Here is a 24,227-nt window from a genome sequence, read left to right on the forward strand (position 1 = left end):
AGTTCAATGCATGCTGATTAAGCTGTGTGTGTGTGTGTGTGTGTGTGTGTGTGTGTGTGTGTGTGTGTGTGTGAGAGATGATGCTTCTCTTCCACCAGCTGTATTGGGTGTGATCTAATTGTGTCTCTCTCTCCTGCTTATTGCTCTATCTAGCTATGAGGATAATAAGCGGTTCATCAAGTAAGAGCTTTAGTGAGAAAGTCCTTATTCTTCAGCCTGTAGTTGACCCTCCTCTCTTGCCATCCTCCTACTCCTGTCGGTCTCTCGAGCCTGCAGGGGCTCCTCATTGAGTGTGTGTATTTCCTCATTCTCCATGTCTGTGGACAGTTCTGTTGGATGTCTTTCATCTGATGTGTGCTGGTGTGTGTGGGGGACTCCTTCCAACACCATTACTCACCGACTCACACACACCCTTGTCTTGCCTCTCCTCTAACATTGTCTCCAGTTCCTCAGCGTTCCCAGATATAGACCCATTGTCAACGTACCACATAAGATATGGTCTAGTGCACAGTGTAATAGAATCACAGCTCAAGATACATGCCATATTCCCTCTTCTTTTTGAACATGCAGCCCTAAATCATAGCTGTGTGTGTGATCCTGTGTGTGTGTGTGATCCTGTGTGTGTGTGTGTGTGTGTGTGTGTGTGTGTGTGTTTGTGTGTGTGTGTGATCCTGTGTGTGTGTGTGTGTGTGTGTGTGTGTGTGTGTGTGTGTGTTGTGTGTGTGATCCTGTGTGTGTGTGTGTGATCCTTTGTGTGTGTGTGTGTGATCCTGTGTGTGTGTGTGTGTGTGTGTGTGTGTGTGTGTGTGTGTGTGTGTGTGTGTGTGCGTGTGTGTGTGTGTGTGTGTGTGTGTGTTTGTGTGTGTGATCCTGTTTGTGTGTGTAAGAATTAACAATATAAAACTCCCCGGGGTGGCACTTTGTTTGGAATGACCAGAGGAGACACACAGACCCCCACCCCTTCATGTCAACGGGGCTCAGTAAAGGATTAGTGTTAAGTCACGGCTGTGGGCTAGTTGGCAAAAAGCTGTTTGCTTAGGAGGCAGACATGTTGAAAGTTGGGTCAGTATGTCTAGAAACACCTGATGATTGCTGACAGTCCTCAATGGTCTATCAGAACGAAGTGTTGCCCTTCCCACCAAATTGTGGAAGCTTAAAACTGGATTAACATGTTGCTCTGAGGCTGGCTTCTGCAGTTTTAATGCCAAATTAAAAGGCCTTGGCCTGCTTTCAGATTATGCTCAACCAGTGAACTCTGGGTGTTTAGAACTTCATCATGTCTCCTTCCTAATGTCTCCTTAGCGTAGCCTAGTGATGAGACCTGACAGGGAGGCATTTGGATGGTAAATAAAATGAAAATATAACAAAAAATGACTTACATCTTCCTGATCTTCTGTTTGTTTTAATAGGTCATGGGTTCTGGGAGGTTTTGCTCTTCTTTTCCTCCTGATTCTGACATGGTCATTTGGGCTGTTCTTCATCCATGAGTCTTCTGTGGTCATGGCGTATCTCTTCACCATATTCAACACCCTCCAGGGCATGTTTATCTTCATATTCCACTGCCTACTTCAGAAAAAGGTAAGGGAGACATTTTATGATCAAATAAATAAATCCCCCAAAGTAAATGCTGCAAAGTATCCATCGTGTACTTTAACATTTGATGGGTGATATCAAGCAGAGCTAACAACAAATCCTATTGTGTGTCAAGCTACTATTAAAATAACTTTGTTTGATGCAATGGACCAATATGTTTCTTGTGGTGACAACTGGTAATGTTTTTATATGGAACAAAGAGTCACCAAAAGAGGCGATTTGTAACTTTGCAGGTCCGAAAGGAGTATAGCAAATGCTTCCGACACACTTACTGTTGCGGAGGTTTGCCGGCTGAAAACTCCCACAGCTCAACCAAGACAGCAACCACAAGGACAAGTGCTCGCTACTCATCTGGTACTCAGGTAGTGTATGGGTCCACCAAGGCTAATCGAGTTGTCTTCACAGGTATTTGTGCTGAGATGAATAGAATATGGATCCCATATGAAGGTCTCAAGATGCATAATAAATTGAGAGCTTCACAAAACTTTCACACAAGAAAAGCAGACAGAAACTGAAGTGTTCTTTGCATGGCTTATGCAACTAATCAAGCCATGTGTCCTTAGCGGCACAAACTGGAATGCATCTGCTTTACAAACTATTTGCAATCTGTTAACTTTATTTTTTTCCATCTTTTCAACCATTCTGCTCACTGTCATCAGTTTTAAAATACACCATCTGAAATAATAAACATGTAATTACTAGTGCTGTCAATCAAGTAAAAAAAACCTGAGTTAATCGCACAATTTGCTTTTAATCGCTTTGTTTTTCTTCTTTTGACTGGGGCTTGTAATCATGGATATTCAAATGTAAAATTGTGAATTAATGTACAGTTAACACTGAGGATGTATATTTAAATTCAGATACTATTGTTTAATAGCATCTTTTCAACTTTAAACACAGTCTCTCGTGTGAACTACAGCTTGAAAGGCATATTTGTTATACAGCACGTAATGTGTGAAGGGACTTTTTTGAAATGGGGAAATTAAGATGAAGATGCGGAAGAGCAGAGAAGAGAAACAGACTTTTGGGGAGGGAGGTAGACTGGAGAGAGCTAGAGACTAGGTTGGCTAGGTGGTGGGTAGAACAGGGTATGCATCTGCGTTAATTGCATTTTATTTTTTTCAAGCATTAAATATGTTTTCACTTATTATTAATATATATTATTACATAAGTTTGACAGCACTAGAAATGACTGAGAAACTATGCTACTGACAAAGGGCACTATTGGCCACAGGTTGAAGAGAGGCCTGGCTGTGAGTCTATAGGAATCGTTCTCATGTATGTGGAATTCTTATTGTGTCTATGTTTTTCTCCTGAAACAACCCGTCTGCTTTATGGATCAAACAGAGTCGTATCAGGAGAATGTGGAACGACACCGTGAGAAAACAGTCTGAGTCTTCCTTTATCTCAGGCGACATCAACAGCACCTCAACCCTTAATCAAGGTCAGTCCTAGAGGAAGCCTCAACACCTCCTAGAAAATCTAGAAAATCCTCCTGGAGATGTCAAAAGCCAGAGGAACACTGGAGAGAAAACAGAAGAACAAAGCAGACAGACTAGACAAAAGACACCACAACAATGTGTACAAGTATTTGTAAGAGTGTGGGCCACCAATCTTGTGCTAGTTGTATGATTAGCCTATCCATGTTGTGTGATGGCCAGCATAATTGCCTCTTTAGCACTTCATGCACCACTGGACAGCGTGTGAAAAAGTCTGTCAGCCATTCTTAGTCCTAATTAGTTCCAAATGAGTTCATCACTGTCGATAAGCTTTGACATGCGATGATACGTAATGCAGCGATTGTCAGACAGGCCATTACAGGAGACTCCCCTGCTCCTTATTGTTCAGATAACCAGCAATGTGTTTCGGAGAATAATAATAAAAGGCATCAGTGGCTCTAGCCCCTGTGCTAAACGCTGGATCCATTATATTTCAGCGTTTCCTCCAGTGACCTGCCTGTGCTTGATAAACTTGCCCCTCCACTTAAGCATCACATGGCCAGTGTCACAGTGCTGCCAGAACGGGATTACAGACATCAAATCCCTCTTCAAATCCTTCATGCCCCGTCACTGTGTGCAGCAATGCCCAACACAAAATGGGGCTTAATATTATTTGATCATTTCAAGCACCCCAACCTCAAGATTCAGTCCATTAAAAACGAAAAAAAGAGAGAGAGAGAAAAAAAAACACAACAGAGGGATATGGGAGGAAAATGCAATAGAAAGGATGGGATCCAATCAGGCTTTTGGTAACTGTATTGAGGATTCACTCAAAAACAGGCTCAAAATTGCTATTGAGAATATAATTGAACTTGCAGCTAAATTTACAGTTTTAATTAACGCTAACATGATGTTAGATTCTTGCAGTCCGAGGAAATCCTATTTGCAAGCCCCCAACGCTGGCCGCGCCCCACCTCACCCCCACCTCACCCCCACCCCGCACACACCCCCGTGCGCATGTTGTCGGCTTGTCTGGGCTGGCACTCTGGGCTCCCATCCACTTAGGCCCTAGAAAGAGCTAGCATTCATAATTTAGCCTGAGCACAAATATGGTGATGAGAAGATGATGTTCAACTCTGGGTGACCCTGCGAGGGAAGAGCAGGTTCGCCCAGGCCCACTGTTTTAGCTCTCTCTCAAATGGCTTTCAGTGCATTCGGGGGAAGATGACTCGAGGCGCTGAGGTGGGTTTTTAAAAATATATCCATGACTCAAATACCAGCTTTCCGCTGAACTTAACAGAGATGGAATAAAGACAGCAACATTCTTGAACGGACTGCTATATTTTGGGTATGTGGCGTCTGATTAGCTAAACGTTCTGTGTATCCAGTCTAATGGATATAAACCACGTTCTAGATCAAATGTAGTGAAACTTGGTGCAGTTATGCAGTGCAGCTTATTTTTCCTTTATTGGATTGTACCTTTAAGTCTATAAAATAGGTTACTGTTTATAAAGTCTCCTAGAGATGTCACATTTATGGGGAAAAGGAAATTAAAGTTGAAATATGGCAATAGAATTTCCTTCTCTTACATTTGCATTTTTACATTCCCTTCAAATGGTTGTGCCTTCCCCAACCTCATTTCAACATGACTGTGTTTAGTACTGGGGTGGGGTCAGATACAGAGGCATCCCTATGCAGCCCAACAAATTCGGAGGGAACATGAATAATTCAGTGGGTGGGCCTCACTAATACAGTAAGTAGGACATTTGCAAAGAATGTGCCAAGAACTAAAGTAGATTTGATTGTCATAAACAATTGGTGAATAGCTACAGGTCCATGCCACACCTAATTATCTGAGGTTAAATTGAACAGAACATTTTGGTATTTTGATCAAATTTGCCTCAATATCACAAGATTATGATACTTTAGTGCTTTTATGTATTCCATCTGTGTTAACGAAGTCATTTGCTCTTTCATTAGGGGTGGGGCGGTGGTTGAGGGAGGTGGCAGTTTGCTCATTTTATCAGGAGACTTTGTACAAGGAAAAGGTATAACAGAAAATAAATCCTCCTTCATTCTGTGTCAGAGGCCTGACTAACTCTCTCCAAGAGTCTTCAGAGCTGCAGAGGTTGAGTCCAGATCAATGCACTCACTCAAGAATAGAGAGGTGCGCGTTACTGTGCCTCTCTGGTGCTCATCTGTAAAGTCAAGGTGGTGGTCATGTGCGAGATCATTGAACAGGCTTGGCACAGAATATTGGCAGAGGCTTGCAAACTCAGGTGCTATATAGATCTGGAGGAGCTACACAAGTCTGGGCAGTATGCATACAGTATTTATACAGAATGCATACTAGCACTCATTCAGATCAAAAATGACTTTTGATTGTTAGGTTGTTCCTTGGTTAACTTCTCATGCATGACATTTCAATCTGTGGAAACTCTTTGATTTATTGACAGGTTTACTAAAGAGAGTGTAGTACGGACAGAGAGGACGTGCAGTATGGTAACGTGCGTAGCACTAGATATATCATCATATAATACAATCTTCTCTGTCTCTGTCTCTTCTCTCTCTGCTCTAGGAATGACGGGCAATTACCTTCTAACTAACCCTCTCCTTCGACCGCAAGGCACTAATAACCCCTATAACACTCTCCTGGCTGAAACGATCGTGTGTAACTCTCAAGCGGCTCCCGTCTTTAACTCTCCAGGTGTGCTTTTGTTGCTTCAACACTCACACTCAAACATCTGTGCTGTTACAGTATCATGTGCTGCTGCCTCAAACTGGATTTAGTGCTGTGGATGTACCGTCACTTTTCATTCTGCCTTTTGGTTTGCATATCTGCTTTTGAATAAATTGAAGATAATATAAGGTATTAAATTATGAGAGTCAACTTTTTTAGTTTTGAGTTTATACGTTTCATATAAGCTGACATTTGGTGCAAAATTGCTAGTTTTTTCAACCTTTTTTATATGTTAGTATAGCAGAGCATAAATGCTATGTAATACTATGGTAAATGGTATATAACAATGCCTATCTTGCTGTATCTAAATGTGTAAAATCATAAATGAATTAATATTTTCATCCTATTTTGCACAGATGTATAGACTTAGTTACTCACCAAAGATTCAGCATACTGACATGTGTCCGATGATGCTGTGTTTCTCAAAGCATAATCTGAAGTTTAAGGGCCCTAATTTCATTTACTGGCAATGAGCAAAGTAATGAGCAGCGAGCAAAGTGAACCAAAGCTAATGTTATAACTTTCATACCATGAGGAAGATCCTAAGTGCATGAACTAAAGATCCGTCACAAATGAAGCACAAATAAAGCTATCGTGTGGCGTGTGGGAGCATTGCACTGACCCAGCCGCGTCTGGACTTTCGATATTGCTCATGGTACTAAATTAGCAAAATCATTTTGCCAAATAACCTAAATTAAATAACCTTTGGTTCATGCGCAGGCAGACTTTACTCGTTGTTTGTGGCTTTGCTCGTTGCCAGTCGATGTTATTAGGGCTCTATGTGTTTAAGCTAATGTCATGTGAATAGTGTGTGTCATGTGAATAAGAGTGTTTTAAGAGTGTGTGTGTCATGTGAATGAGAGTGTTTTAAGAGTGTGTGAAAATGTTTTGATTTCTGTTGTTTGCTCTCTCCCACTGCCTCCTTCTAGTGACCTACAGAGAGACAAGTATGGGAGTAAAACTTAACTTTGCCTATCAAATGTAAATTTTTTTCAGCATGGTTTTAAAAAAGAACAAACATACAAAAATCTGGCATGGCCACGGGTTCACTCGGTGTCATTGACATTCTCATACGGTTGGCAAGTGGTTCACCAAATACAAATTCAAATTGGAAGTGACCCTTCATTGATGTCCATTTTCAGTTTCCTGACTCAGTAAATCTTGAATATGTCTGACACTGTAGTGTCTTACATTTTAGTCAAAGTGTTTCTCCTACTGGATCTTGTACAGCATACACATGCATGCCACAATGTATAATGATGCACCTTAATTAAACTATTCAGATGCTAAATGTTACTCAGCTGTGCTGGCATTTAGTGTGTAAATGTCATGATTGAATAGCAGCTTAGGTCTACGGACCGCTGTTGAGTTTAAAAGGGACAGACAGTGTCTAGTAGTAGCCGGCATTATCACTGTTCAATTGAGCTGCACTCTTATCCGCCCCACTCTCCCCAGACGTTATCTGTCTGGATGGAAATTCTTTTACGACAAGGTATAGGTGGATTGTTATATAACTCCTGGCATCAATCATTTTTATTTCCTTTTACCCTTTCCTTTTTTTCCCTTCCTCACTCACCTCCTTATTTTCCAAAGCTCTGTAATGTCCCACATGTGTTCCTGCAACATAGTTGTTGTCCGTCCAAAGACGTATTGCCCTATCCCTTCTCTCCAGTCTCCAAACCCATACGTTCACATTCCACACGATGAAATGTGTGTCGAATCAAGCCAGACACACCTCTTCAATCTGACAATTGCATTGTGTTTTTCTTGCATAAGCACTGGCTGCCTTTTTCGAAAGCCTGCCCTCACAGAAACTCCTGACTTTGCCTCATGCGACCCCATGGATCTGTTTTCATAAGGTTGCCCTGGCAACTGGGGGGTACATGTGTCACTCCAGCCCTGTGGGCCTGCAGTGAAACTAATCCAGCCGAGAACAGTGACAGTCATGGAAAAGTCTAGAAGAATATTCACATTGAAATCACTGAACAGATGATTATTTTGTTGAACCCTTGCTCCAACTAAGTTGCTACGTTTTGTGTTTATCTCTTTTTTTAATCTCACTTATGTAATTTTCCATCTTTGTTTTTGTTTATTTTCCTTTGTACATCAACTTTGAACATCAGCTTCACTTAGGCCAGATACCCTGAGCAGGCTGACACGATGTGAGTTGTGCTAATTGAGTGTTTCCACCTGCCTGTGTGTGGTGATGTTGGGTGGTGCTTGTTCGCCCTGTAGTGAGAGAGATGGCTGTCCGTGTTGACCATGATTTTCTTTCCTTTTGTACATGTTCTGGCATCTTCCCCTCATTCTCACCTTCAAAACCAAAGTGTTCTAACAGTATTGGTGTCTTGGTAGCTTGCAAGTCTGCACATTTGTTGACTATTTCTAAAACTATTATTTACAATTATTCATTTATAACATAAAATATATTTTTTTTTACAAGAAGTGTTAATGTTGTTCGGGACATTGAACTTAACTGTTAGAATTCAAAATGAACAATGATGATTTCATTCTGGCATATCTCATCGATTCCACTCTAAGCAACCTGCTGTTATCCAGTAGCAGACATTAAAAATCGAATTAAAAGAACACATTCTTTATTTGTTTTTTTATTTACTAAAGCGTCTCCTAAAATGGCTTTAAATGAAATAAGAGGCCCTGTGACTCCTGAACAGCATTAACGCTAGCATTAGCATTAGCATTGTGAAGGGCGTTGGCTATTGAAACTAATATAAATCCTTGCAACATGCTGTCTCATTGCAGGACACTCACTGAGCAACAAGAGGGAAGCAGGTGCAATGGATACTCTACCGCTAAATGGTAACTTTAACAATAGCTATTCACTGCGCAATGGGGACTACGGGGACAGTGTGCAAGTTGTGGATTGTGGACTAAGCATAGACGATGCAGCTTTCGAGAAAATGATCATCTCGGAGCTGGTGCACAACAACCTCAGGGCCTGCAACAAGAACCACAACACGGAGCGGACTTCTTCAACCAAAGTGGCCGTCGGGGGCAGCAGCAGCGAAGATGACGCCATCGTTGCCGACGCCTCATCTTTGGTGCGCGCCGCCAACCCACGGCTGGAACTGCACCAGAGGGAGCTGGAAGCTCCGCTTATTCCGCAACGGACGCACTCTCTCCTGTACCACCCACAGGACAAGGGCAAGCTGGAGTGCATGGAGAGCTACTCTATCTCTCCGCTGACTCCAGAAACGGAGGACATCCTGCAGTCCCCAAACAGAGACTCTTTGTACACTAGTATGCCTAATTTGAGGGACTCGCCTTATCGTGAGTGTAGCCCGGACATAGAGGAAGAGCTTTCTCCGTCGAAGAGGAGTGAAAACGAGGATGTTTACTATAAGAGCATGCCGAACTTGGGAGCGGGCCTTCAGCTGCAAGCCTATTACCAGATAAATAAAGTGGGTGACGGCTATATTATTCCCATAAGCATAGATGGATGCATCCCGGAGGGGGATGTTCGGGAAGGACAAATGCAGCTAGTCACAAGCCTTTAGACGTATTTAAATACTCAGCACTGTACTTCTGGCAATGTAGTAAGAGGTGTTGAGAATTCTCTCGACACGTCCAGGTATCCACCTTTGAAAATTTCATCTGCATCTTCAACCGTGAAGGACATTAATGACTGTGGGGTGGGTAGTGTGACATTGTTTGATTCACAAGGACTGTATATAAATTGAGGAATAAAAAAACAGCCCAATAATGTATTTATATGTTCTACTGTTGCTGGAAAAAATGAAAAAGATATTTAAAAATATACACACAAAAAAACAACCATTCCAAAAAATAAATAAATAACAGTTTCTTAATTTGTACATATAATACCCATGATCATAATTACACATACAATCTGATAACTGTCTAAACCTGTTTTGTATTATATACAAAATGGAATGTTTGACTGCTGAAATGATCCTGAAGACGCTATTGGATTTGGAGAGTTTCTTAAGGCCCCGTGACAGAAAAAATATGAACCACTAGCAATCAAGCCCCCAGGCCTTATTTTTTTCTCCAGTGTATATTGAACTCTTGTCAAGACAAAAAATACAAAATATTTATATATATTTTGTTGTATTGCTAGTGAAATCAATGACAACTATAATTATGAAGAAACATTTTAATGAATAACTGTTTTGAAGAGACTATTGTGTAAAAACCTGCTCATACTCTGTGAGCAGATCCTGAACACCTTTCTTCATGGTATGTTTAAACATCAGTTGCATCCTCACTCACATTTGTGATCAGTGTTTCTTCCCCGCATACATCCATGTTTAGCTCATGCAAGTGAACTGGTTGACATCATCAAGAGGAGACGTGTACACATTTCTGCTCATGTAGAACGCACTGGTTGACATCATCAAGAGGAGACGCGTACACATTTCTGCTCATGTAGAAGGCACTGTGCCAGAACTCAGCTTTATCATGTGAATCTGTAGAACAGAAGAATCTGTGATGGACTCGTAGGGCAGTTGTTTGGACTCAATTTAGCCCCTGTAGTATCTCATTTAAATTGGGATGTTTATTTGCTTTATTAATCCCCCCCCCTCAAAACAATGAACTTTTGTGAATATTTTCAAGCACTGATATACATGGTTCATTATTTTATATAAGCGTGATATTAAGACATTCATCACTTTCAAAAGAAATGTAAAGGTCCACACTTCGTAAACAATAAATACATGTGAATCTTTTGGTCAAACTCTCTTGTTTTTTTATTTACCCCCCGCCATACTTTAGCTTAATGGAGTGATATGATATGGAAGAAAATAAATAAATAAATATATATATATGTATATATATTGTCATGTTGTGTATATCAGAGACTATGGATAAATTAGTACATTAGATACGTAAGTTCTTTTAGGCCTTAGTGCTATCTGTCATCTGACAAAATAGATGATATTTTGAAAATAGAAGCACTAATGAACACATCTGATTTTAACAAGAGAGACATACCAGTCTATGTTTAGCTTTGTAAGTTTGATGCTATGAGGGTCATTACGCCTTATGTGAATACAGCAGAAAGACTTGACTGTAAAGCCTTTTTGGTAACATAATAAAGCATTATGAACACATTTATAAATGTTTATTAAGTATTTATTAGTATATTAGTTATATATAAAAAGACATAACTACACTCATAAAGTATTATGATGTTGTCGTATAAGGCCACTATTCTATTAAATCTAGAACCACTAAGTTTTCTATTATGCTTATGTTAACTATTTTTTTATATTGTATTATTATAGTTTCTAATATGTAAGCACTCTGAGATTTTTTTGAATGAAAAGTGCGTAAAAAAATAAAATGAATTAATAGGTTTCCTCCGGTAGGAGGTAACCTATTGTTATTGTAGGCTTTCCTATTATTATGTTAGTACCATGGGAGTCAATGGCAGCCCCTAGAACCATATGGTAACTTTTTGTGAAATTTGGCACACTCATTAAGGACAGTCCCTTCTTCATTCACACCAAGTTTCTTGGCTCTCATTACACCACTCTAGCGCCACCAACAGGTCAAAGTTGGACTTTTGTAACACACGCAACTTTTGAACCGTATGACCGATTTTCATAAATGAGGTACCATTGGATTCCCTGGATCAAGACGAATTAAACCCACCCCATAGCGTCAATTTCCGGTTATATAGATTTTCAGCTATTTAAAAACCTTTGAAAGCCTACTCCTCCTACAATTTTTGGCAAATCTTCATCAAAATCACCAGAGATGATCTTCACACCTAGCCTCACAAAAGTTATCAACAGAATTTTGATCCTCACAACCGTTTGTCCGGTACAGCCACTCAAATTCAGCCAAAAAGTCGCCAAACAGGAAGTGAAGTCATATCTTGGCAAATCTTTGATAAATCAACACCAAACTTGATATGTCACTGGAAGACACTACAACATGTTGCCATTTGCAAAGGCAACTTCATATCTTCAAAAATAATTGATATAAAGCAAATTGGATAATGTGAAGACACTTGAGAATGTTTAGAACACAAATCTGAAAAAAAATTGACTGTGAGATGAAAAGTAGATTTTTGGTGAATATTTCAAACATGCATGCTTGACTACTTGCTAGGGTGGTTCTCTATAGAATGTCTCTCTGTCTCCTCATCCGCGCGGCTCCTAAATCCCACACAAGCAGTCTTCCCTTAACACACGCGCAGTCTTGGTTTTACGCACACACATTCTCACAGAGACACAGCTTGGTGTCACACGTACATTCTCACAGACACACAGAGTAAGCACAACCTCCACTCAGTCTAAACTTCAAGGCAAAAGCATTGTTAATGTTGGATTTGAAATGTATTATCCCAGTGGCAAGTCTGCAGCATGGATTTTTCTATACAGTGACAAATTGTCACAAAAATACATTTTTCCCTGGTTCGCAATGTTTGGAGGAGGAAACCGCCATCGCTGCTTGCAGCTATATTTATTATTATTATACTGGAAGCCTGTATGGAGTCCCATATGGCACCATAAAGAGTGCTTGACATATCATCAGTGCCTTTATCAAGAGGCAAACGAAGCTTTATATATATTCTAATACATCAAGTAAGCTGTAAGGGCTTAAACTATAAAGTCGTTTGCTATTTATAAATAGTTATACAGACCTATGTCAATCTTTATGAGGCATTATGAAAGCTTTATAACCCTGAATGAATGATTTGTTTTATGGATACTGGGCTTGAGAAGGTTCAGTTGAAGTTTCAGGGCTTTCATGAAATGCTGTTATGAATATGCTCTTATATCCATGTACAAGTAAGCCCAGTATGATCAAGAAAAGCCCAGGGTTGGATGTGATGTAAAGGACCCTAATGGCCACCTATTTCACCATGCAGATAGAGAGGCCATTTCTTGAATGGGCCATAATCACATACTATGACAAGGCTGCCCAAATCACTAGTATTTGTCACCTGTAAAGTAGGTGGTCAATCTGTGAAGAAATAATATATATATATCATATCTGAGCCAACTGGACTTTGATGATTCAGATTATTTTACAAGTCTCTGGAGAAAATCATCATTTCCACCGTTTAAAGAAGAAAATTGTAATAGCCAGCTTGAAGGCATAACACTTGATACGAGGTGGATATTGAACTGTGCAGAGGGATGGCTGAACTAAGGTTTCGTTCAGTCATCAAAATGGATTCCTTCCCCCATAAAGACATGTAAAATGGTGTAACGGTGCATTCTACAGCTTTGAAATTCTACAGCCTTCCCACTGAGAATGTTAACTACCGGCGGATAGTCACTCCCTCTTGTGCTGATCACACTCTGAGCGTGCCAGTTTGGGGGATAGTCACTCCCTCTCGTGCTGATCACACTCTGAGCGTGCCAGTTTGGGGCCATATGAGAGCTGCTGTCTGGCAGGAACAGTCTGCAGAATTGGTGTGCCACCCTGGAAGAGTGCAAGAAAGGGTGGCATTTAACGCAGGTCTGCGTCTCCCAAAAGCGTCGGTGATCAACTACCGTGGTTACCGCAGGGAGAGAAGCACCCCAGGAGGATATGCATCAATGTGACAAGACAACATAAAGCACATCAGGACGATTAGATTTAGCAGGCTTTTCGGGGTTACATTTGCTTGTTGTTGTTGTTGAAACCGTATATTGTTAAATAGTTTTCTTGGCATATGACTGCATGAGTATGTGTTTCTCCTGAGGTAAAGCACAATGATGTCTGGAGCTGTCGGAATAAGTTAAAGACTGTTTTTGCACAGAAGCTAAAATTACTCAAATTACAGCATCTTTGAATCCTTGAATGTCAGCCAGCTCTGTTGTAATAAAAGCTTGTTATAGAATACATTTGTGGTACTGCGGAATTGTTCTGCTGTGATCAAGTTTTATTCCTAGTCAGTCTGCCAGTCCTGACAAGCTGGTAGTGTATGTGACTTCAAGCTATTAATGTATGTAGTTATTGCATGTAATATATCCATTTCATCTCTTTTTTCTAACCTTACTTCTGACTTTTTACTGCCTTAATTGTGTTTTAAATATGAACTTTTACAATCTACTTGCATTGCCACAAGTATTCCAATAGCAATCAAGCTGCAAGGCTAATCCTCTTCAACACATATAGGCCAGCAGCCGGGCCCAAGGGCTACCTTGGTAGAACCCCCACATGTAGGAGTCCAGTCTCAAGACGGGTTACCTTGGTAGAACCCCAACATGTAGAACTCCAGCCTTGAGACTGCTGGCTTAAGCCCGGTTCAGTAAGTTCTAAGAGTCTCTCCTCTTGACTTTAAAATAGTTACTTTGAATACCATCAATAAACTGATAGTGATGGATTTCACTACTCAAAGCTAGTGCCATAAACAGATATGTGCAATACCGACAGAACGTCTGCTGCATAACCTGTGTCTCAGCTTTAAATCCTTGCATCAGATTTTGTACTGAGTTACTTAATCCGTGGGAATTAATCATACTTATACCCACCAAATGTAAATTATTATCCTATCATATATCTGCAATTCCTATGTTATGAGTCCCAAAGCATGACTGGTAAAACATGTTGTCTTACGTGTCTGTGTCAGGGGTAGTGGAAGCACTGGTGCTGGCGTGTGGATAATGTACAGTTCCCTGTGCTGATGATTCAGAACTGCTGCTATTCATCATGTGTCAGCCGCGGTCCTTGGAGGACGGAGGAATACCCAGTGAATTATTGCTCTTAGTGTGGCAGAGGAATCTTACATGACAGACGGCAGAAGGGGAATGACAAAATCATTTAGAAGTCAGTGAATTATCAGCCTTGTCAAAATTAGGCTTTGTGGGGGAAAAAATAGGATGTCCAGAAATAAGTGGAGCACCACTGGCAGGATTCTTGGTGAAGGATTGCCCCAAGCTGAGGAGAAAATAGCAGTCGAGGGCTGTGTTTCGGAGAGCAGAATATATTTTTAACAAATAAGCGCAACTCTTTTCTGTGACAGCAGGTGCACAAGCCTTACAGAGTGATGCTAAAATCCACGAACCGTTGGAGAAAGCAAGCTAACAAATGAGGTCTGCTTGATGTGTGTCTGCTAATGAAGGGCTGGAAGTACAAATGTTTCAACCGTCACTTATCACAACACCAGATGCCACACAAACTCACAAGTCAGCGTAACAGTGATGTATGCACAACAGACACAGCGCCTGTGAAGCCACGCAGAGCCAGGGGAAAGGTTAAGTTGGTCAACAGTCTGTCAGGTACAAATGTTTCAAGGGAAACATTGGCGGTTGCATCACCTGCAATTGTTAGCTAGACCAAATACTGCTTTGTGTCAACACACCGAGGACTATTCTATGTGAGCAGTAAGTCACTTGAAGGAATAGTTCACCACACTATAAACAAAACTGTCCGAGTGTCTACCTAAGCTGCCTGCTGTAACCATTAAAAGGTTTGCTTGTTAATGCAGCACTAACTGAGATGTCAAGTAAAATACCAGTGGCCAGACATAACCAGACCCTTTGGGGGCTCCAGAGAAAGAGCAGGGAGGGATTCTCGGCTGTCTAATACCTTTTGTGTTCATGGAGAGAGGGAATGGAACTACCATCCCACTACCATCAGGATGAGTGGAGGCATTTGGGTTTTTTTGGTTGAACTAGACCCTTAAGAGATGACACCAGGGACGTGCCCAGGAGGGGGCTAACTGCCCGTTTGCCCCTCTTCGACGTAAGTTTCCCCTCTGAAGGAAATATATATATTTTAAAAATAGTATTACCAGAACTTCATGTATGCCTATAGATAAAATAATCACAGAATATGCGATAAGGGGACGGGGGCGTGGCGGTTGCAGTTAGTGAGATAAAATGATATTGGCAAAATATGCGTTCAGGGGACGGGGGCGTGGCAGTGGTGGTGACAAAAATGTACGTGTTGCCCCTTTTTTCCAGGGCAGAGCAACTGCCCTTCAAAATTCCTGTGCACGTCCCTGGATGACATTACTGAATTTAGGAGAGTTAATTGTTACAAAGTCCTAGTTCTAGTGGTAGTAGTAGTTACATGCTAAATAAATGTAGGAATAGGTTGGCACATTGTGCGCACTTAAAATCCAATGGATCCTGTGGACACATTCCTAGGCTGACAGTTAAGGTCACTGAACCATCTACCTTTTAAATCAGCCCGATAGCGGATATTGCACAGACTCACTGTGTTTGTTTCTCTGTTTTAACGGTCTGTAAATGACCACTGATGATGTTACTTGGCCAGTGACCCATATAAGTGACCCAATATAAGAATGCCTTTATTCATCGGCACAATCTCAGGCCTGGCGTACTCAAGCGTCACTCGCCTCTGTTTTATATTCCATTTGGGGAACACGGGTTTATTCATGCGTTCAAAAATGCCTTGCTACAATTGTTACTGAAGTGCCTGCACTGAACATTACAACGACCTAAACAGAAAATTAACAATAAGAGATTAGGCTATTTCCTCTAATGAGACGCTTTATGCTGTCAAATATGTGACAGGACAGTTTCTAATTTATTCTTCATATGAAAAAAAAAAAAAAAACATTTCTTCATTAATTTCACTGGGCACTCAGGCCCACCTTCACTGTCACACACCATTTCACTTCACACACACACAAACACACACACACACACACACACACACACACACACACACACACACACACACACACACACACACACACACACACACACACACACACACACACACACACACTCAGGCCCACCTTCACTGTCACACACCATTTCACTTCATTTGAGAGCATGCAATCCTTTTTAATTTTAGTGTTTTAAATTAAACACATGCCACATGTTGTTAGTTGAAGTTGTACATATGCCCAATTTAATAGTTGAAATTACTTCTAAATTGGCCTCATTAGATTACCAGTAAAAAACACTCATTGTGGTCATGTCTGTGAAAAAGGTTTCAAAGTAGCACCCTTTTTAAAATGTTATGAATATTTCCGTTCATGTTTATATTTTGAGTTGCCACGTTTATGGACGTGTGACTACACAGCACTGACACAATTAACAGACAATTAACAATTAACAGTTAAATTGGCACAGTGTATTCTTAGTGTGGCTGTTTTGAATGTTTTGGTTGCTGGAGTCATTAAGAGTAGGCCTAATTTATAAGCAGCATTATCATATCCCTTCAATTTTCTCTGGAACTGTTTAGGCAGACCATTGATAATCAGACCTTGTTAAGTGACCTTTTAGCAGAGATTCTGCTTGCCAGTTCAAGCTTAGCCAGAGACACACCTGGTCAGTCTGTGCACTCCAGAGGTTCACTGGTGCAATACTGCAAACCCAAGAGCACAATGCAAATCATCATTTCAGTTTACGCTTCTTTGTGACCTGACATAAATGGTGTGGTAATCGATGAATCATAGGAACATGGTCCTTTGATGGCCTTTCATTTGTATTATCTCTGTGCACCCTCTTCAGTGCAAGTGGTTAATGTGTGTTGCTCTGCAATCAATTGCTTAAGACACGTAGAATGAAGGTTTGCTCTCGATGTTGTATCTAGTACTCATTACTGTTTCCCCCCCCCTCATTACGTATAACTACATCTGGTTTCAAATACTCAGAAACATTAAATAATGTCTACAATGGTTTGGTGTAAGATGGAAGCTGCTGGGCCCGAAATTACAACACCTCTATCTTCTTTTCTTGGATAGAAATGAATGACTTTAAAACACCATAAAACCAAATTCATTGAAACAGAACTTAAACTTACCTCATGAGTGCCAAATAGTAATTATTGAGTTGAAAACACCATATGACAACATTCATTGAAACAAAACTCCCATTAACTTCACGAGTGCCAAATAGATATAACTGAGTTGAATCTATGAAAATGGAAACTTCCCTTCTACCAACCTCATAAAAACATCACGAGTCCCCTGCACCTGTAGCAGGTTAGCTAGTGAGAGCTAATCGTCCTCCATTAGACGTTTGCCAGTGGAGGCAGAGGGCATCTGGCCGATGGCTCTTAGAGGGGGTGGTGTGAGTGCCCGGCCTGGGCAGGTGCCAGCACACCTCTGGGGAGATAACGAGGACTGGCACAACGAACACGGATAAATCTACTGACCAGTGAGCCGTGACCAGCCAACCACGGAAAGCCATGAAGGTGACAACGCTCTCTTTTTTTAAATAATAAGCCCGGCCACCTGTAACCGTTAATAGAAAACAGTGGGGAGAAAACGAACACAGGTAGCCCAGTGTTAATGTGTGCAGCTACATAACTCTTCTGACATGTATGACTAATGATGACATTTCCATTTCTAAAAAGGGGAACTGGACTGTTTGCAGCTTGCGGTTATTCTTAGTTATGTTTAAGCAAATTGGGGCCGGAAATGAAATGTGAATTAAATATTGACACATTTAGACAAGTTCCTCATGTTAAACACATTTCACACAATTCTTCACTGTTTAGCATTCATCTCAGAAATGTTAATACGATTCAATTTTGAACAGTTGTTTACTTGAGTTACAACAGGATATCTTAGCAACAGGATTTGTATGTATTTTTTGGGTTACAACAGGATATCTTACGTAGTCCTGGATTTCACTGCCTTAGACGCCAACATACCATCGCCCTTCTACAAGTAAATGTGCTGCTTTAATCTGAAGTGCACTTCTGACATAAGCATATAACATATATATACGTCTCAAGGACTTAACCTCAATGGAAAGCCACTTACAGAGAAACCAAAACATTGCTTCAGCTATTTCTCACGGCAGACAGCAATGACCAATGTTTTTCTGTGCCTTTGCAATAACATCTTAACAAACATAATTGCTTTAGCCTGGTTAATTGCTTTGCTCCTTCTCGATTATATTTGACTACATGAATGATAAGGCCAGAGCCACCATAAGGCTCATATAGCTAGTAGATGGTATGATGAATGTAACTATAGTTGGTGATATAGCACAGATCAGATAAATGGAGAGATTTAATCAAACAATATCTACATTATAACATGGTGCATCTACTTTATCTACAATGGCATTTGCAGGTGCATTCCTCCAAGTAGTATTTATTGAATCTTACCTCCTCACAAGGTTTGACTACTTTTTAATGAGCTTGACAAATAGTTTTTTTTTCTGTCAGACTTCATTGGTTTTGTTTGGCTTGAAACCAGCTGATTAAATGCCAGCATTGGTTTTGTTTGTGCGCACCATTAGGACATCTGTATACACGCATGAGCAGAGGATGGCACACAAGGAGGGGTGAGAACGGGCATCACAGATGAGCAGAGGATGGCACACAAGGAGGGGTGAGAACGGGCATCACACATGAGCAGAGGATGGCACACAAGGAGGGGTGAGAATGGGCATCACAGATGAGCAGAGGATGGCACACAAGGAGGGGTGAGAACGGGCATCACAGATGAGCAGAGGATGGCACACAAGGAGGGGTGAGAATGGGCATCACAGATGAGCAGAGGATGGCACACAAGGAGGGGTGAGAATGGGAATGATGACATAAGACACAGAACACACGGATTGCACAGAACACAGAATGCACAGAACACCAAACACATAACACACACAACACACACAACACAGGACGCACAGAACACCAAACACATAACACACACAACACTCAACAAATCCATTCAGTGTGACTGAGTAATGGCAGTGGGGAGTCCAGCTATCCACAGTGCAGTGGATCTGGCTCAGATCTGGCCCAGGCCAATGCCAGATCCTGGCCAGATGAGGACCAGCACCAGCACCAGCACCAGCCCTCAGTGACATGTAATGTGTGCTGCCCGCACACCTGGAGGACGAGTGTGGCACAGCACCTGTGATTGGGCAATCCCAAGAACACAGTTGGAGAGACCTTAGCCTGAGATTGTGGAAGATCACAGCTGTGATGATGATCCTACACTGATTATGTTTTCTCTCTCCTCCTCTCTCTCTTGTTCTCTCTCTCTCTCTCCCTCTATCTCTCTCTCTCTCTCTCTCTCTCTCTCTCTCTGTTTTGCTGATATTAAAAATGAAAGTACAGCTGGGTCCATGCTGGATAATGAGGTCAGCACCACTGCAGAAACTCCACAGATGGAAATGAGGACCAAACACAGCAGAGATGATGACAGGATGCGATGGGATGAGTGGATGGGGGACCACAATAGACTGCTTTTGTCCTCCATCACAGCCTTTAATCAAATCTCTCGCACACTAAAGAAATCCAGAGTTCGCACAGGACTCCATTGCACCTGGGGTTTAGACAACTAAACATAACCTAGCTCTGCTAGATGCTAATGTTCTAAATGCTTATGTTCTTGATGAAATATTATTGGTAATATTTTATTTAGATTTTTAGTGTCTATATCTATAATGATCTCTGTATGTATCCATATTTGATTCTTCTGTGTGAACTGTTTGAGTCATTTAGATCTCCCCTCCAGCACCAAGTCGCACATCACACATGACTCACTAAGCACACAGCAGAGTGCTTCAGACTCTCTCATAGGGCTACGTATCTCCGGAAACCAAAGCTAAAATTGGCCACAATGTCACAACATCGCATTAAAGACCCCTGCTTCCCTGTTATGCGAGCCCCTATTGAATGCCACAAGCACTATCCATAGGACTCTGTTTCAGAGCAAAGCGTGTGGCTTTGACGCTAAGTACTACCTGGACCAGGAGGTGCCGTGGGCTGGAAGGAACTGATGAGGGAGGCATTACAGGCTCCCAGAGAGGAGCAGTCCTCAGGGAGAGAAGGAGCTCTCTCTCTCTCTCTCTCTCTCTCTCTCTCTCTCTCTCTCTTTCTCGCTCTCTCTCTCTCTCTCTCTCGCTCTCCCTCTCTCCTGTCTCTCTCGCTCTCCCTCTCTCGCTCTCCCTCTCTCTCTTTCTCTCTCTCTCTCGCTCTCTCCTCTCTCTCTCTCGCTCTCTCTCTCGCTCTCCCTCTCTCGCTCTCTCTCTCTCTCTCTCTTATTGTCCCTCAGCTCCCTATGGATCATCTCTCTCTCTCTCTCTCCCTCTCTCTCTCTCTCTCTCTCTCTCTCTTCTATCACTCTTTCTCATCACTCTTTGTTGGCCATCATCACTGAGTGGTGTATTAGCATCACTAGGCTGTCAGCCTGGTCAAGCCCCAAGCAGAGAGCCACAACATAAACATGAAGACTGCTGACTGATGCCATTCCTAACGGTATGACGATTATGGTATATTGTATGTTTTGAAAATAATTGATTGAAATAAGCTTATTTAAAATTCATCAAAAATGAATGCAACTTCATCTTGCCATCAGGCCTTCAGAAAATAATTAGAGTAGAGTAGTTTCTCCTTTTCAGCTCACACAAACATGCTTTTCTCAGGTATGTGCTCTGCCCCGTGGAGCGGTCATTTTTTTACGTCATGCTGATAAACTAATTGCAGTTATTTAGAAAAGATAATCACTGTGACCAGTCCACTATTATGATCAAGCTATTAACCTTTGTGCAGATAGTCAGTATCCACACAATACTCTGGCTGAAGCAGCACATTTGTCATGTGGATGTTCAGACCAGTCATATTTCTGTGCTGTTGACGCTTTGGATGTTTCATTGAGTGACCTCCTCAAAAGGACGATGGCACAACCTCATCATCAGCATCTAATCAGAGGGAAGGGGGATGCATTAGTTTAGTTTAGTATCTGCAGTCTGTTTTTGTCCTTTCCACATCTTTCTCCTACCCACAGACATGTTTGAATGACAGGTAAGGTGGAAAAGACAAAAATGTGATAAGCACGTGTTACTGTGAACAAGCGAATGTCGAGAGTTGTTAGTCACTGTTTGTGGTGTTCACGTTGCTGTATTTGTTGATAACTTGTCAATGTTCAGATAAAAACCGACCGGGAGGGCTCAGTGTCTCTCCACGTTTAAGGTTGCAGCAGGATTTCTAAAGGTCACACGGAGGAAAAGATGCTTGATTTAAAGGCACAGTCCCAGATTCTAATCAAAAACACTTTTTTCCTCCTCAGTGTGCTCCAATGGGCTTTTCTCTGTGTGCACTCACAAAACTCATGTTTCCGCCTTCTAGGAATGTAAACAAACGTGGCAAAAGTGACCAGGCCATACGCTCAATGGTGTTTTGAGCCCTCAACTTCGACTGCCAGGCAGCGGCTGCCTGGAAGGTGGCCCCGCCCCCAAAACTCTGATCCAATCAATGCGCTACCCACTTGGAGCACATTCAAACTTTCTGTTTAGCGCTCTCATTCCACCTCTCAACCAACGGTGAAAGTCCCACATTTTCAAAGGTAAGTAGCTAATATATTTATATTTTAAACATGAAATCGCTAATAGTGTTTGCTTTAGACCTGTACATTTAAGATGGGCCGGCTAATGTTATCTTTACCATGCAAAATGTTAACCATATTTAAAGCTAGATTATGCTAATCTTAGCTGTGGTAATGTCATTTCAACCTGCTAGCTAGCTAAATCTGGTTAAAACATTAGGTAACAGTAAGCCTACAAAGTAAGATTTATTACTGGGCTCAAAACACCACTGAGCAGGCCATACACTGTTCTAGCCAATCAACATGTTGCTGCAGGAGCAGCACAGAACGTCTGTGCATAGAAATTCATTTTACGGAACCCAAGGGCCATTCTTTCTTTACGTTGAGATGGGACGTGTGTCGTGTCGACTGCTTTCACCTTACGCTAAGCACCAGCAATAAACAATTCAAAAGCTGGGCCAGCATATACCAGCCTTCTCTATCTATCTACCTCTCTATCGTCCTTCAAATCTGTCCTTTATACAGTCCATGTGCTTTCAATACAGTACATGGTCTGAGCATCCCATTAATAACACATACAACATATGCATTCAACATTCCCCTGTACATTGCCCTGCACCCTTAGAGATTAAGAAACAATATAACCCTGAATTGCTTCCCACCGGCTATAGTTAATGTATGCCAGTTCAATAGAAGTGAACTTGTTATCCCACATAGCCATCACCACAACAGTAAAGAACAGAACAGAGCTGTATAGAGCTGTGTAGGTTCAACAACCTTATATGTGCCTTGGAGTGTAATGTTGTTCATACATGACGTCTATGGTAATTGTCAGAAGGTAACCTATAAGGGACAATGCATTTAACTAAGCACAGTCTTTAAAATAAGAGTGCAAGGTATCTTGAATGCAGGCTTCATGACGCATGTCTCAATGCTCCCGAGTCTTCTGTGTATTGCTTATCTTTGTTTCGGGCTATTTTGTTGTGGGGTTGAAAGAAGTAAACAAGTGGAACACAAGCAGAAACGCCTAAGAAGAAGAAATGGATGAAATATTTATGCAATGTCATCCATATAAATATTTCTGAATCCAAGAGATTTAGTCTATGAAAAATGCACAATGTTTATAAACACTCTTGCCGGGTTCTGGGGTGAAAATAAGTTGCAAACTGTCCCCTTATGTTTTATATATTGTTCCTGCAAGCATGGCTATAATGACAATTTAGCTCCTACTTGAGGGCCTTAATACTATACTAGGACTTCAGAATATGTGACCAGCATCATAAAAGGCCAGTGCTAGTCACTGAATAAATGCATTCTTATTCTGTTGTGTGGAATCAGAATGGAGGCATTTAGAGTATTTTACAAAGGTCTAAATCTACCACTTTAAATGCTTCCATTTTTTCTCGAGTACTGTGTCCAAGTCAATACTACTCAAAACATCACAAGACCAGGTGCCGCGGAGGTCAGGCAGTCTCCAGGCCACCCGTGGGGGGGTTGTTGGTTGGGGTCCTGTGGCAGCTGGACTGATGGAGGTGACCAAGCAGGCTAAAGCCCTAAGGTTGTCACTCACAGAATAGAGAAGAGCAGAACAGCCAGTCCAGCCCCAAGCAATGCTGCCTTTCAGGTCAAACATGGAGGAAGATTTTAATTAATTAACTCAGTGACGCATTTTTTGATATGAACTCATTCTACAGCCGTCAAATAAACTATGGACATGAGATGTGTTCATGTGCGAACTGTGTCCATAGCAACAGACGTCATTTAGGTCCCTTACAAAGTAGGAAGCCCAGGTGTTCACAGATGATATACTTTTAAACCAATCCTACTCTTTGTGACACGATATACTCTCATACTAATACTACTGTTTGTGTACTGTGTGTTACTGTGGTGATAGTGTTCTGTATATGTTTGTGTGTGTATGTGTCTGAAGAGGGAAAACTAGGATAGGTAATTTTCCTGAGTAGGATAAAAAAAACAAAAATGCTCTTCTGCTCAATATTTCAATAGGGTCGAGACAAATAAACTAATTCAGTGGCATATCACAGCAGGGAAACCCATTTCAGCACGGCACTGGGCCCTGTCTATTATTAGGGAGCAAAGCTTATATTCTTCATTGCCAACTCTTAGTATGAGTGTACGGCCTGTGTCATCATGAAGTCATTGAGAACTCCACAGTGTGCATATTAACTTTCCGTATGTGGGTCGATAGTGTTCGTAAAACTGAACTGACTTTATCTTCTTCCTCAAACGTTTCTCTTTC

At 41.4% G+C, this 24,227-nt stretch overlaps 1 protein-coding gene across 1 annotated transcript in view; it reads left to right on the forward strand.

Moving 5' to 3' along the window:
• The window catches only part of adgrl2a (adhesion G protein-coupled receptor L2a), an 87,681-nt gene extending 77,436 nt beyond the window's left edge, over positions 1 to 10,245 (forward strand). The window contains exons 18-22 of the mRNA XM_080834001.1: positions 1,410 to 1,578; positions 1,827 to 1,955; positions 2,941 to 3,037; positions 5,611 to 5,739; positions 8,536 to 10,245. Coding sequence (XP_080690127.1) covers positions 1,410 to 1,578; positions 1,827 to 1,955; positions 2,941 to 3,037; positions 5,611 to 5,739; positions 8,536 to 9,290 — 1,279 coding nt within the window. The 3' untranslated portion in view covers positions 9,291 to 10,245. The remainder of the gene's footprint in view (positions 1 to 1,409; positions 1,579 to 1,826; positions 1,956 to 2,940; positions 3,038 to 5,610; positions 5,740 to 8,535) is intronic.
• Positions 10,246 to 24,227: the final 13,982 nt, after the last annotated feature.

Source organism: Sprattus sprattus (assembly GCF_963457725.1).
Source record: "Sprattus sprattus genome assembly, chromosome: 3".
Lineage (NCBI taxonomy): Eukaryota > Metazoa > Chordata > Actinopteri > Clupeiformes > Clupeidae > Sprattus > Sprattus sprattus.